This window comes from Chiloscyllium plagiosum, unplaced genomic scaffold, assembly GCF_037043375.1.
Source record: "Chiloscyllium plagiosum isolate Xiang-an unplaced genomic scaffold, Cpla_swu_hap1 HiC_scaffold_5, whole genome shotgun sequence".
NCBI classification, from domain to species: Eukaryota; Metazoa; Chordata; class Chondrichthyes; order Orectolobiformes; family Hemiscylliidae; genus Chiloscyllium; species Chiloscyllium plagiosum.
The window spans coordinates 113,107,278-113,121,792 of record NW_028270143.1 but is presented as its reverse complement, the minus strand read 5'-3'; the positions used below and the strand labels follow the sequence as shown (position 1 = coordinate 113,121,792).

The window sequence follows — 14,515 nt, the reverse complement described above, 5'->3', positions numbered from 1 at the left end:
GCAATCAAAACAAGTCCTCAACAGTGATCCTGGTGGAAAATCCTCACGCTGAAGGCTACAGCAGTACGGAGTTCCCTAGTCTTTCCGGGTTTCCTTGCCACTGGAACTGGACTTACCTACGTGAAGGACCACGTGTCTGCTGATGTGGTCCCACTTTAAAAGATGTCCTGCACACAGTGTCTTTCTAGAGAAGCTATACAAAGAGACACAATTCTTTGAGAATATCAGTGGTTAGCATTGCTGTCTCACAGTGCCAGGCACCTGGGTTCAATTCCACCCTCGGGTGACTGTCTGTGTGAAGTTTGCACATTCTTCCCCCTGTCTGCATGCGTTTCCTCCGGCTGCTCCAATTTCCTCCCACAGTCCAGGTTAGGTAGATTAACCATGGGAAATCCACAGTTATGCACCAAGTGGAAGGTCATTGGATGCTTTTCGGAAGTGATGGTGTGGAGTTGATGGGCTGAACGGAATTTCCCACACAGTATCGATTCTAGGAAAGGAATGCTAGTGGTCTCAAGACCATTTCCATCTCCAGGTCAGAGATATGACTCTAGGATCAAGCCCCATCAGCTACACATGGATCTACAGAATCCGTGACTAGTGACATGAAACGTCCATGGCTGCAGATGCACCTTGAATGGCCCCAGCAAGCCAAAAGATGATTTCATTATCAATCATTCTTTGCAGTTCATGATATCAAGCACAAATATCATAGGAATTTTCAAGGTGGACAATTATAATAGTTAGCAAGTGATTGCTACCAAAGGTGATTCAGGCATTACAGAGGAAAAAAAGAGATAAATACCATGAGGTTGTAAGAAATAAGAGATAGTGTTGGTTGGATGAGATGAAGTAAAGTGGTGAGGGGGCTGTGTGGAGCCAAAACACTGACTCAAGCACTGGGACCCAATAGGGCTGTTTCTATACTGCTCCGCATTCTGTAATATTTTGTAAAATTCTTCAAAGCTGGGCTCCCTGATCCAAGAGTTAAATGTTGGTTGTGCACATGCTGCTGTGGATGTTTCAAAGGTCTCACCTGCACAGAATCCTCTCTCGTAAGTTCCTTACTCTGGGGACTTGCGTTCCCACCAGGGCTTTCTTATAGTCATATAGAGATTATTGTTCACTCATTTCTGGTTAACCATTTGCCTGCACTCTAAAATGATCATTTAAGTCGGATAAGTTTCGCATCTCCACCTGCCTCCTGCACAACTGTTTTATGTAAGCGGGGATGGAGTTGGGGGTGGGGGGTGGGGAACAGGAAGTAATTAGAGTTCTTGAAGCATGCAATACTTAGAGAGACAAAGTAAATTGGTCAAATTGATTAAGTCAGCAGCTGAATCTAACAGGAAGAGAATATGAGCAGCTCATTCTGATGAACGATTTACGGAAGGACTTAAAATATTCAATTTATGGAATTGGTGGTAGATGCAATTCAGTACAAGCAAGGGTGCGGTCAGAAGACATGAAGAACACTCTTCAACCAGTGTGCCTAGTGAGAGTTGCTGCCAGTGATCTGGGAGCTATAATGAATGTATTGCTGAGCAGATTCTGTTACTGTAGTGCAGCAATCAATAAAGTAAACAGAATCCTAATATTACCAGATCAGTAGGGTTTAGCTGAAGCCTGGAGCTGCCTAATGTTTTAGTCAGGTGATACCCAGAATGCTGCATTCACGTTTGGTCGCCAAGACAAAAAATAGCCAATCAATAAACACCATGCAGAGAAGAGCCACAAACGCTGTCTTGATGTCAGGGGACTGAGAGATTAGAAAAGGGTTCAGAAAAGATTTACAAGGATGTTGTAAGGGTTGGAGGATTTGAGCTATAGGGAGAGGCTGAACAGGTTGGGGCTGTTTTCCCTGGAGTCTCGGAGGCTGAGGGTTGACCTTATAGAGGTTTACAAAATTATGAGGGGCAAGGATAGGGTAAATAGACAAAGTCTTTTCCCTGGGGTGGGGGGAGTCCAGAACTAGAGGGCAAAGATTTAGGGTGAGAGGGGAAAGATATAAAAGAGACCTACGGGGCAACGTTTTCATTCAGAGGGTGGTACATGTATGGAATGAGCTGCCAAAGGAAGTGGTGGAGACTGGTACAATTGCAACATTTAAAAGGCATTTGGATGGGTATATGAATAGGAAGGGTTTGGAGGGATATGGGCCAGGTGCTGGCAAGTGGGACTAGATTGGGTTGGGATATCTGGTCGACATGGACTGGTTGGACCGAAGGGTCTGTTTCGTGCTGTACATCTCTATGACTCTATGACTATAACTTAACCCATTCATCCTCAAATGGCACACAGCCTCTGCATGACAAGTGTTGAATACTGGCCTATTTATTAACAATCAGACTTGAATGGGCCTTTTCATGGCCTTGCAGTAGGGACAAGGGATGATGGCAGCCACAGTGGGAAAGGTGATTCAAATTTTATTCTCACTATAGTCAGGCCACCTCCACTGAGCAGGGAGACCTCAAAAACTCCACCAAGGGGCTTACGAGGCAGGAACTGTAATCTGTTGGCAGCATACAAGCTGGGGTTACATGACTGAACCCATGCGTATCACTGGATATATATTTGGATGCAATGGATAAAGTCCTCATTATGACAAAGAGCGTTTGAGTGTGAGAGATGGGACAGGGGGTGAGAGAACAGAAGCTACCCTTGTAGAGGAAATTTCCAACAAAATGTGAAAGACAGAGAGAGACAGTTGGAGAGGAATTATGAGGGCCAATTAACTTTCCCTCCACTTCACTTTTGAGTCGCTGGTAAAAGTGTTTTGATAACGAGATGTCAGGCAGAACTACCAACTTCAGAGTCTCATGTCAGGCGTGGCATTCACGATGACAAAGAAAATGATAGTTGTCACATTGTGGGGATTTATCTGTCATAATAAAGTGGGGTTAAGCTGTTATGTTTCACAGCAATGACCGAGGAATTCAACCACATGGCACCCATTTTACAGGCTTGAAATGGTTCCCCAAACTAACAGTATGACAGACGAAGGAGTGCACACTCAAACAAGGCAAGGGAATACATGATAGACAATAGGACCCTGGGAAGCATCAAGGATCAGAAGGACTTTGGTATGCATATGCACCAGTCCCTTAAAAAGTACCAAATATTATGGACTAGACCAAACCCCCTCAAAATATATTAAGATAATCTATGGCCTGACTTTTTCTTATTTTAAAGGTAAATGCATTCCAGGTGCAATTCGACTGGTCAAACTATTGGATTTGAAGCAAAACACATTTTATTCACACACTATAGTTCGAATGCAACAGGAGAAAAACCAAAGAAAAAATTGGTTCAGCTGTAACTCTATCAAAATGCTGAAAAATATATACATACAACAATGATTACTAGTGAACTGTTCTAATACAGTAACATCCCATGAACACAGCCTTAATAAAAGGCTAATTCACTGAAACAGATTGACTTAAATGTATTTCTTGCTGCCCAGTAGGAAAAAAACATTAAGGGGAAACTCTGAGGGAGAGTGTGTAGCAGAGAGAGAGATGTACTGCAGTTTACAAACCTGAGCAACAACTGAAAGCTAAAACAAAAAAAACATCCTAGTTCTGTAGGTGCTTCCCCCACCCGTTCAGGCTGCTTCTATTGTTCCAACTTAAAAAAGTCTCACAAGCTGGTTACTTTGTTGGCTTGCAATAGACAGCACATCACCTCAGCCTTAAAACCTCTCTTTAAAAAAACCCAGGAAAACGTATGCCCCTTAAAGCCATAGTATCGTCACACAGGACAGGTGGATAAAGTGGTTAAGAAGGCATATGGTCTAGTGCCTTTATTAGCCCAGGGATAGAATTTAAGAGCAGGGAAGTTATGCTGGAATTGTATAATTTGCTGGTTAGGCCACAGCTAGAGGACTGTGTGAAGTTCTGGAATCCATGTTACAGGAGGTTTGTGATAGCACTGGAGAGGGTACAGGGGAGATTTACCAGGATGTTGCCTGGGCTGGAAAGTTTCAGTTATGAAGAGAGATTGAACAGACGGGGGTTATTTCCCTTAGAGCAGAGGAAATTGAAAAGAGGCATGATTGAGAAGCTTAAAGTTATGAGAGACATTTTTAGGATAGACAGGAAGTAGACTTGCCCCTTGATGGGCATATAAATAACCGGTGACTGTAAATTTAAGGTCAGAAACAGAAGATTTGGAGGAGAGGCGAGGAAATATTTTTGACCCAGAGGATTGTGGGAATGTGGAAGTTGCTGCCTGTCAAGGATGGTCGCGGCAGAAACCCTGACATCATTTCAGTCGTATTTAGTTGTTCACTTGTGATACCAAGGCACGCAACATCTGCAGGCCAGGTATTGGAACATGAAATTTGAATAGTTAGGTGGTCCTTTTTGATTAGCGCAGATGTGACGGGCCAAAGGGCCGTTTTCTATGCTGTCGATCTCTATGGCTCATTACGAGCAAATTCCTGCTGTTTGTCAAATTGGTCAAAGGACAAATACTCGTCGTGCCCTTGACAGATGTGGGCATAAATAAATAATTAACCTGACGTGGAGACAATAAGCAACCCAGTTTAGTTTGTTCTATCAAAAGTCCACCTCGTATCCATTCTGTTGGATAATCTTTGATCTCCTCTCTGGTTGTGAACAACAATTGATACAACGAAGGATGCAGTTGAGCCTGAAATATCATGAAGCGCTGAAAACATGTGATGATCAGGATATAGATGAAACGTTTTGTTCATGTCAGGCAAGACAGCATTCAGTTTTTCCAAGTGTGGCATATTCTCTGTACTGATGAAAGAAGATAAATTGCAGTGATTGAACAGAATGTAAGTATTGACTTATGTGTTCATCTCATTCCAAAATAAATTATGAACTTATTCGGGGATGCAGGACTTGTCTTACAAGGGCAGATGAAATACACTGAGAGAGGATTTGATGGAACTGTTCAAAATCATCGGGGGTCTAGGGAGAGTAGGTAAAGAGAAATTATTCCCATTAGTGAATAGGTTGAGAATCAGAGAGGCCTGATTAAAGGTAAGTGGCAGAGGAATTGATGATGACATAAGGAAAAACGTTTTCATCCAAGGAACAAGTAAAATCGGGAGTGCATTGTCAGAATCTGATGGGGGCAGATTCACTAGCATTTACCAAGAACTAGGGGGCATAGCCTCAAAATAAGGAGGTGCAGATTTAGGACTAAGTTGAGCAGGAGCATCTTCACCCAGAGGGTTGTGAATCTGTGAAATTCCCTGCCCAGTGAAGCAGTTGAGACTACTTATTGAATGTTTTTAATGTAGATAGATGTTTGAACAGTAACGGAATTAAGAATTACATGGCGCGGGTGGGTAAATAGAGATTAGTCCACGAAAAGTTCAGCCATGATCTTATGGAATAATGGAGCAAGATCGACGGGCCAGATGGCCTACTCCTGCTGCTATTTCTTATGTTCTTTTGTACCTGAGAATATAGACAATTGCCCAGGGTATGTCCTGTACAAAAAAAAAGAGTTTGACAAATCCAATCCAGCTAATTGCTGCCCTGTCAGTCTGGATTTGAAAATCAGAAAAGCAACGGAAAGGGTCATCAAAACTGCTGAAAAGCAAGTTACTTCGCAATAATCTGCTCACTGGTGCTCACTTTAGGTTCTCATCATTTTGGTTCAAATAGGGACAAAAGAGCTGAATTCCTGAGATGAGGTGAGAGTGACTGCCCTTGACATCAAAGAAGAATTTGACCAAGTGTAACATCTAGCAGAAGTCGAGTCAATGGGAAAGACTGGGAAAACTATCCACTGGTTAGCATTATACTTGATACAAAGGAAGGTGATTGTGTTTGTTGGAGGCCAATTATTTTAGCTCGAGAACATCTCTGCAAGAGTTGCTCAAGGTCAGACAACTTTCAGTTGCTCATTCATTATCTATCCCCATCATTAGGTCAGAATAGAAGTTTGCTGATGATTAAACAATGTTTAATGACACCCGAGATACTCAAGATACTGGTTATGCAAAGTGATCCATGTCCATATGCAGAAAGACCTGACCAACATCCAGGCTTGGGCTGGTAACTGAAAGTAACATTCGTGCCATACAATTGACTGGGCATTTACCATCTCCAATAAAAGAGAAATCTAACATTCAATGGATTAACGTTGCTGAATTCCCCACAATGAATATCCTGAGTTTACCGTTGATCAGAAATGAACTGGACTAGCCGTACAAATATGTGGCTAAAGGAATAGGTCAGAAGCTCGGAATCCAACAGTGGGTAACTCACCTGCTGTGTCCCCAAAGCCTGTCCAACATCTAAAGCATAAGTGTGATGGAATACTCCCCAGTTGTCTGGATAGGTGCAGCTCCAACAATGCTCAAGAGGCCTGACACCACCCAGGAAAAAGCAGCCTACTTTATTTCACACTACCTTCGACATTCACTCCCTCCACCACTGGTGCTCAGTAGTGGCAGTGTATACCATTGACAAGATGCACTTCAATAACTCACCAAGATGCCTCAGTCATTACCTTTTAAATCCATAACCTCACCATCTAGATGGACAGGAGCAGCAGATGCATGGGAACACCACCACCTGCAAGTTCCCCTCCAAGCCTCTCACCCTCCTGACTTGGAAATAAATCATTGTTCCTTCAATGGACATGGGTCAAAATCTGAAATCCCCTTCCTAGCAGCGTTATGGGTGCCCTACATCCTAAGGACTGAAGTAGTTCAAGAAGGAAACCCACCACCATCTTCTCAAGGGTAATTAGGGTGATCAATAAATGTTAGCCCAGCAAGCGACGCCCACATCTCCTAAATTAATAAAAGTAATTCTTTATTCTTAGTACTATTAACCAAAGAATTGGCTATCATGAGAGGAGGGCAGCTCGGTGCTCAGTGGTTAGCACTGCTGCCTCACAGTGCCAGGGATCCAGGTTCGATTCCAGCCTCGGGCTGTGTGTGTGAATTTTGCACATCCTTCCCGTACTGGTGTGGGTTTCCTCCGGGTGCTCCGGTTTCCTCCCACAATCCGAAGATGTGCAGGTTAGGTGAATTGGCCAGGCTAAATTGCCCATCGTGTTCAAGGATGTGCAGGTTAGGTGCATTAGTCAGGGGGGGAATGTAGAGTAATAAGATGGGGAATGGGCCTGGGTGGGTTACTCCTCGGAGGATCAGTGTGGACTAGTTGAGCCAAATGACTTGTTTCCAAACTGTAGGGACTTTATTCTATGATAAATTAAGAAATATGCTGGTTTAAACATATTCAAGGCGATAATGATGAAGCAAACAAGGTAAGTAAACAAAGCAGTGAGTGAAACTGTGTATTGAGTTTCTGACACATACTGATACCCTTAAGAGGTCTCTGCCAACTAATTATTGAAGCCATTGTGTACGATAATTTGTGGTAAGCAAACAGCATTAAACAGCAGCTTCCGTTCCAAAACTGAATACCAGTGATGTGATCTGTATTCAGTGTTTGCCACTAAACTATCCACACAATCACACTTGCCTTTCATTTTAATTAGCCACCGTAAGGATGTGTTTGATAGGCCAATAATGTACTAATTGATGACGCAGTCTGTCAATTCAAAGTGTTCCATTTGCTGATTGCTCCAGTCAGTAGAGTGATAAAGTCATAGAGCTGTACAGGACGGAAACAGACCCATTAGTCCAAATTGTCCATGCCGACCAAATATTCTACATTAATCTTGTCCCATTTGCCAGCATTTTACCCACATCCCTCTAAACCCTTCCTTTTCATGTAACCATCCAGATGTCTTCTAAAAAATACTGAAATTGTACCAGCCTCCACCACTTCCTCAGGCTGCTCATTCCATACACACACCACCCGCTTTGTTAAAAAATTGTCCCTTAGGTCCCTTTTAAATCTTTCCCCTCTCACCTTCAACCTATGCCCTCTAGTTTTACACTCCTATTCCCTGTGGCCAATTCACCCTATCCATGCCCCTCATGATTTTATAAGCTTCTAGTAGGACAGCCCTCATCCTCATATAATAAGAGACATCCAAATGTAAAGGTGAAGCCCTTAGCTTCAAATACACAATGGTCCTGGGCTTGACATCTTCACAATTTGGATCCATCTCGGCTAACTACATCTTGGATGCTTATATGAGTGTAGCTGTTGTGTGCATCCAAAATGGATTCCATGTCCTCAGAATGAACCCAAACCCCTCTCCATGAAGGCCATGTGAGGAGTTTAAATGGAGCAAAGAAGGAACAGGACCTCAACCCATTGAAGTGCAGCTGTGAAACTATTTCCAAGACAGAGCTTAATCAGTCTCTCCCGCCACCCACTATCATCATTACAATTGGTGGTAGCCTCCCCACCCTACCCTGGAGGCTGACAATAAACCATTGAAGCCAATGTTGTTGAGCCACTCAGTTGTTTAAAATGTCAGAGTGATGGCCACTTTGATTCCTCTTGAAGTCGTCCCTGTATTAGCAGTTGTTTCCTTCTGTCACTTGAAATCTGGCACAAAACCTGAAGAGTCGCTTAGTAGTAAAGGACATGAACATTGCTTGGATTGGAGCTTGGAGAGCCGATAAATCCCCATTACTTTCTCCATGACAACAACTCAACCAACCAGAGTTCAATCACCAACTAATCAACACCCATTTCTAATTTGGCATTCCTTTATAATCCCATTTAAAACTCGTTAATCCTACATTTTTTTGATGTTTATTGTTAAATCCCTGCTGTCCTGAATCAATCCCAAACTGCCTTCTTACCCTTAATGGGCTTTGCATGTAAATTAGTCAATTGAAAAATAGAATTGTTTTACTAGTGGTGGTTAAAAAAAAAATGGTGATTTGGTGATGGAAAATAGAAGTCCAGTTGTGTGTATGAACACTTCTGGATATGAAAAAAGATCCGAGTTAAGATGAAAAGTTAGGATGAGAGGTTAGGGATGACAGGTTCAGGATGACAGGCTCTATTCCTGATGAAGGGCTTGTGCCCGAAACATCAATTTTCCTGCTTCTCGGATGCTGCCTGAACTGCAGTGCTTTTCCAGCACCACTTTAATCTAGAATCAGGTTCGGGATGAGGGGTTAGGGTTGACAGGCTAGGGATGATAGGTTAGGGATGATAGGTTAGGGATGACAGGTTAGGGATGACAGGTTAGGGACGATAGGTTAGGGACGATAGGTTAGGGTTGACAGGTTAGGGATGATAGGTTAGGGATGACAAGTTCCCTTTCTTGGGGGTACAATAAAGAAAAAACTGGAGTTTAACAACAATTCAAGAACTTTATTATTCTTTATGTTTCCTGCTAATTTTTGGAATTCTGTCTCATCGTTTGGGTGGGGAGGAGGATTTAATCTGGTACTGAAGTTGATGCTGAGTTGGAAGAGGTACGATTCCCTCTGTGTACATAAAGCTTGCCAGTGAACCCACTGCAGGACTTAGAGCGATCCCATAAAATTAGGGCAATAGTGACACTGTGTTACTCAGTTCTATTTGCCGAGATACATTAGGAGCTTCATTGGTCTGCTCCACAACTGTTGAACTATCATATAGGTATGAGGACATACACCTCTCCCTGCACACCTCAAACTGGGGAGGAACTGGTTGCTCTGGAGTGACATGGTCTCCCATGTGGACTGACTGACAAAAATGGATTTTCACAAATGGTACTCTAACTGTTGAACAGAGAAAGCTGCAGTGCAATGTTATGTATTCAGTTAATATCATTCAAGGATATGATGAATAAATACTCTAGCCCAATTATCTCTTATTTATATGACAGCTTAAACTCTGCGACCTGTTAGACCATAAGACCGTAAGACGTAGGAGCAGAAATTAGGCCATTTGGCCCATCAAGTCTGCTCCACCATTCAATCATGGCTGATAAGTTTCTCAATCCAACTCTCCCACCTTCTCCCATTATCTTTGATCCCCATAACAATCAAGAACCTATCTATCTCTATCTTAAATATGCACAATGACCTGGCCTCCACAGCCTTCTGTGGCAATGAATTCCATAGATTCACCACACTCTGGTGAAAGAAGTTTCTCCTCATCTTCATTCTAAAGGGTCTTCCCTTTACTCTAAGTCTGTACCTTCAGGTCCTAGTCTCTCCTGCTAATGCAAACATCTTTCCAACATCCACCCTATCCAGGTCATTCAGTCTTCTGTGAGTTTCAATTAGATCCCTCCCTTATCCTTCTTAACTGCATCGCGTATTGACCCAGAGTCCTCAAACATTCCTCATATGTTAAGCCTGTCATTCATGGGACCATACTCGTGAATCTCTCTGGACCCGTGCCAGGGCCAGTACAGCCTTTCTGAGATATGGGGCCCAAAATTCCTCACAATATTCTAAATGTGGTCAGTTCCAAAGATCACACTGCAGGATTCAGAGTGATCACATTAAATTAGGGCAGTAATGGCATAGTGTTACTCAATTCTATTTACCAAGATACATGAGGATTCCAAATTGGAAATGCCACCCAAAATAAAGTAAAATGGCAAATGACAGAAAAAAAATTAAATTCTCTCAGCTACATTTTAGCAGAAGCTTGGTTCAAGCAAGATGGGTCAGACTGTGAAGGAGAAGTCAGAAGAAGTGAGGTCAAACATATTCTTTTCCATAAATGACAAATGATATTACATAAATTATGCATTAAGATTTATTTGATTTACATTCAGACATACATCATGCCCTTATATATAATTGACATATACATTACAGTAATTATGTTACGGGTTAGCATATTGATTTAAGTGTACACTGGTTAACATAGTCCTTGACCAACACTATATTGAATGTAGATTTTTGCATTACAAATTGCAAAACAGTTATAATATCTTATTATGCTTTCCCAGGCATGCTCCCCATTTTAATTGCTTCTGCCTGATTTTCTCTGGCTCTCCAGTTCCTTTGTCAACACCCAATTCTTACTCCATTTCAGTTCAAATTTTAGATCCAGCTAAACTGACTGCTGAGGCCATAATATTTGGAGGGAGTACAGCATAGATTTACCAGATGACAGGAGTTTGTTTTACAAGAAAAGATTTTGCAAGTTAGTAGCTGGAATTTCAAAGTTTATGGAGCAACTTGATCAAAGTTTTCAAGATATTATGGGGAACAAATGTGATCGATGCAGGAAAGCCATTTCTACTGGTCTGGACATCTAGGGCTGGAGGAAGGTCTAATAATTAAAAACTGAATTCTTTAAGTGAGCTAAGCAAACACAACTGTGCAAAAAGGAAGATAAAACAGAAGAGACGGATGCAGGAGTATTCTGTACAGTTTGACGAGCTTGTTCTGCCATTCAATAAGAAAAAAGAACAGATTATGTGATTATTTCTCTCATTGCCATGTGTGGGACTTGACTGTGTGCAAATTGGCTGCTGTGTATCCTAGATTTTTGAATTTCGTTGGCTTTAAAATGGTTTGGGAGATCCTGAAGTCCTGAGATACACTATGCAAAAGTGAGTTCTTGCTTTTTAGATTAAGTTTCACAAAGTTTGCTACTGTTTGGGGTGGCACAGTAGCTAGTGCTGCCGCTTCACAGCTCTAAGGTTCTGGGTTCGATTCCAGCTTTGGGTGACTGTTTGCGTGGAGTTTGCACACTCTCCTCGTGTCTGCGTGAGTTTCCTCCTACAATCTGAAGACGTGCAGGTTAGGAGAATTGGCTATGCTAAATTGCACATCATGTTCAGGGATGTGTAAGGTAGGTGGGGTAAATATAGGGGGGGGGGTCTTCAGAAGGTTGGTGTGGGCTCGTTGGGTCGAAGGGCTTGTTTCCACACTGTAGGGATTCTAATTCAAAAATATTTCCAGATTGCAGTTTGCAACATTCGTCATATCAGGCATTTAAATCAGGTGAAGGCAGAGGGAATTCTTTCAATTAGGCTGGCTTGGTTAAAACAAAATTGCTGAATTGTACCAGAAACATTGGTTTAGAGAGTTCCACATTGGATTTTCATGCATTTATGAATTAAGATGGAATAGAAAATGTTTAGCAGTATTAAAACACTTGCTGATGAGGTAATGAAATCAAGTGGCTATCTTAACCGATATTTTCGGGATTAAGAGGCCGTAAGAAAGAATAGAGTAAAATAAAGCTGTTAAGAAAAATCCTCCTGCAGATTGCAAAACAACCTAGTCCATCTTGGACTTTATCCAATTTCTTTCACCTCCTGAGGGAAAATGTAGCAATTTGTTTCTCCATACAATTTCTGTGAAATGTTTCCATCCTGAATTATTCAAGTGCAGTTGTCTGTTATCCACAGATTACATTTCCACGGTCCCACCAAAATCATTGTATTGAATCATTTCCGAATGTACTCATCTTCATGACCTTTAATCCCACACCTAACCAGATATTTATAAGTACAATCGGGCCAGAAGAACATTGTGTGCAGGAACAAACCTGGAGACCTGACAAGTATCTTTTTCCAGCTGACCCTCATTGCATGAATGATCTCCCCATCCCCCGAAATAGTAATCTCCGTGCTCCTTCAATTATAGCTTCTTGCAGATCCCTCATTTCAATCATTCTGTTGTGTCTTCAGCTGCCAATACTCCTGTTCATTCTCGGTACACTCTCAGCAATGCTCCTAGGCACGTTTCATTGTATTAAATGGAAGCGATGCTTCAATTGTGAGGTGGAATTTGAAACAATAACAAATCATCTATGAGCTCACTGAATGGCAGTGTGGCCTTGAGGGACTGAACAGTCTCCTTCTGCAATGGAAGTTCTGATAAGGTCTTCCCTCTCCCTTCCACCTCATGATTTACAAAAATCAAAATTGCTGGAGAAACTCAGCAGGTCTTCAGAATTCAGAGTCAGTGGACTCGGAAATGTTAACTCTGCTTTCTCTCCAAAGATACTACCAGACCTTCTCTCCAGCAATTTCTGCTTTTTTTGTTTTAGGTTTCTAGCATCTGCAGTTCTTTCTTTTCCCTTAGAATGTATTATATAACATAGAATATCATATATCCTTTAATATTCAGTGCTCAATCTAGGTGTCCCAGTTCTCAGCAGCTTGATAATTATATTCTGAGTGCCTGCTCCATACACCACCACCTCCCCCCACTCCATACCCAAGAGTTATATTTGATCAGGTGTCAAAACAGGCAAAGTCTCTACACTGAATCACCTCTATGCTTGGAAAATAAGCGATCATGCCTCAATTATACAACCAGCTTTATACAACAACAGCAACAGCAATGTGCATTAGTATGGCATCTTTAATGTAGCAAAACATCCTACGATGCTACCTAGGTGTAGATTTGAACAAAACTTGACACCGAGTCACATATGAGGACAGTTAACCAAAAGCTTGCTTAATGTGCCAGTTTTTAATGAGCATCTTAGAGGTGGAGATACAGGTTTAGGGGAGCAATTATAGAATTTAAAACCCATACAGTTGACAAAAATGGCTGCCAACAATCTCGCAGGTAAATTCAGGGATGTGTAAGAGATTAGAATTTGAGGAGTGTAGAGTTCTTGAAAAGTTTAAGGGCTGGAAGATAAGGATAGGACTTTGAAAACGAGAATGACATTTTTTTAAAGTCAAGACGTTGCTGGTCTGTGAGCCAATGTTGGCCAGTGAGCACAGGGGTAAAATGGGAATTGGTCTGAGTCTGGGCATTAGAGTTCTGGATGAGTTCAAGTCTATGTCAGGTGAAAGAAGTGAGACTGGACTGGAGAGTATTATAATCAGCCAAGTTGCTCACAACTGAAATAGTAACCAAGGAAAAGGCAAAATGCATGCCGTCTCACAGACTTACAGCCTAGAAACTACATCTCGTGTGAACTCCTAATAGTGATGGTAATGATTTGACATATCAAGCCTTTCACTGCCAAATCATTCCCACATTAACAATCCATTTCAGTTCTATGCAATCTTTACTCTTCACATTTGACAAGAAGTGTCAAACTCTTGAGATATTTGTTTGTTCTTGCATCCAGTTGTTGACATTCATTTTAATCCGATGGACTGAAATGCATCATTTTTTTTTCTCTTTGTTGTCCAGATTTTCATTTTTGAGAACAACATCTTCTACCAATTGAAAGTTAGTAGCCGTGCTATACGTCTGGTAGCGACTGGGAAGGAGGGGGTCATTTTCAATGGCCTGAGTGATTGGCTCTATGAAGGTAAGGAGCTTGAGGTTGTTTCATGCTCTGTGGATATCTTACTGTTGCTGTTCCAACTGTGCTCAGTTAAAATCTTCTGAAGAATTGAATGGGTACAATATTTGTTTTGGAAGCTGCTGAACTGTGATAACATGCATTGCAACATTTCCAATCAAACCGAAAGGCTGACATCTTGTGCTTTTGTATTTGTTTATTCAAGTGAAAGTCTGTGGACTTTATATTTGATGTAAACAAACAGCCTTTGTTGATCTGTTTGTTATATCTCGACTTTGCCATTTCCTCACTCTCTGAAACAATAGACAAAACACTTTCGGATCTTGATTTTATTGTCCACTTGTGAAGAGGTTGGTCTTTGTAATTAATAACAACCCCCCCCCCCAATCAAATTCTCTCAGAAAGTTACATCTTGGTCA

General features: G+C 41.7%; 1 protein-coding gene across 5 annotated transcripts in view; it reads left to right on the top strand.

Moving 5' to 3' along the window:
- The window catches only part of dpp6a (dipeptidyl-peptidase 6a), a 1,528,415-nt gene that overhangs the window by 1,292,609 nt on the left and 221,291 nt on the right, over positions 1 to 14,515 (top strand). For all 5 annotated transcript variants that reach the window (XM_043690726.2, XM_043690729.2, XM_043690724.2 and 2 more), the window contains exon 8: positions 13,982 to 14,102. In XM_043690726.2, coding sequence (XP_043546661.2) covers positions 13,982 to 14,102 — 121 coding nt within the window. The remainder of the gene's footprint in view (positions 1 to 13,981; positions 14,103 to 14,515) is intronic.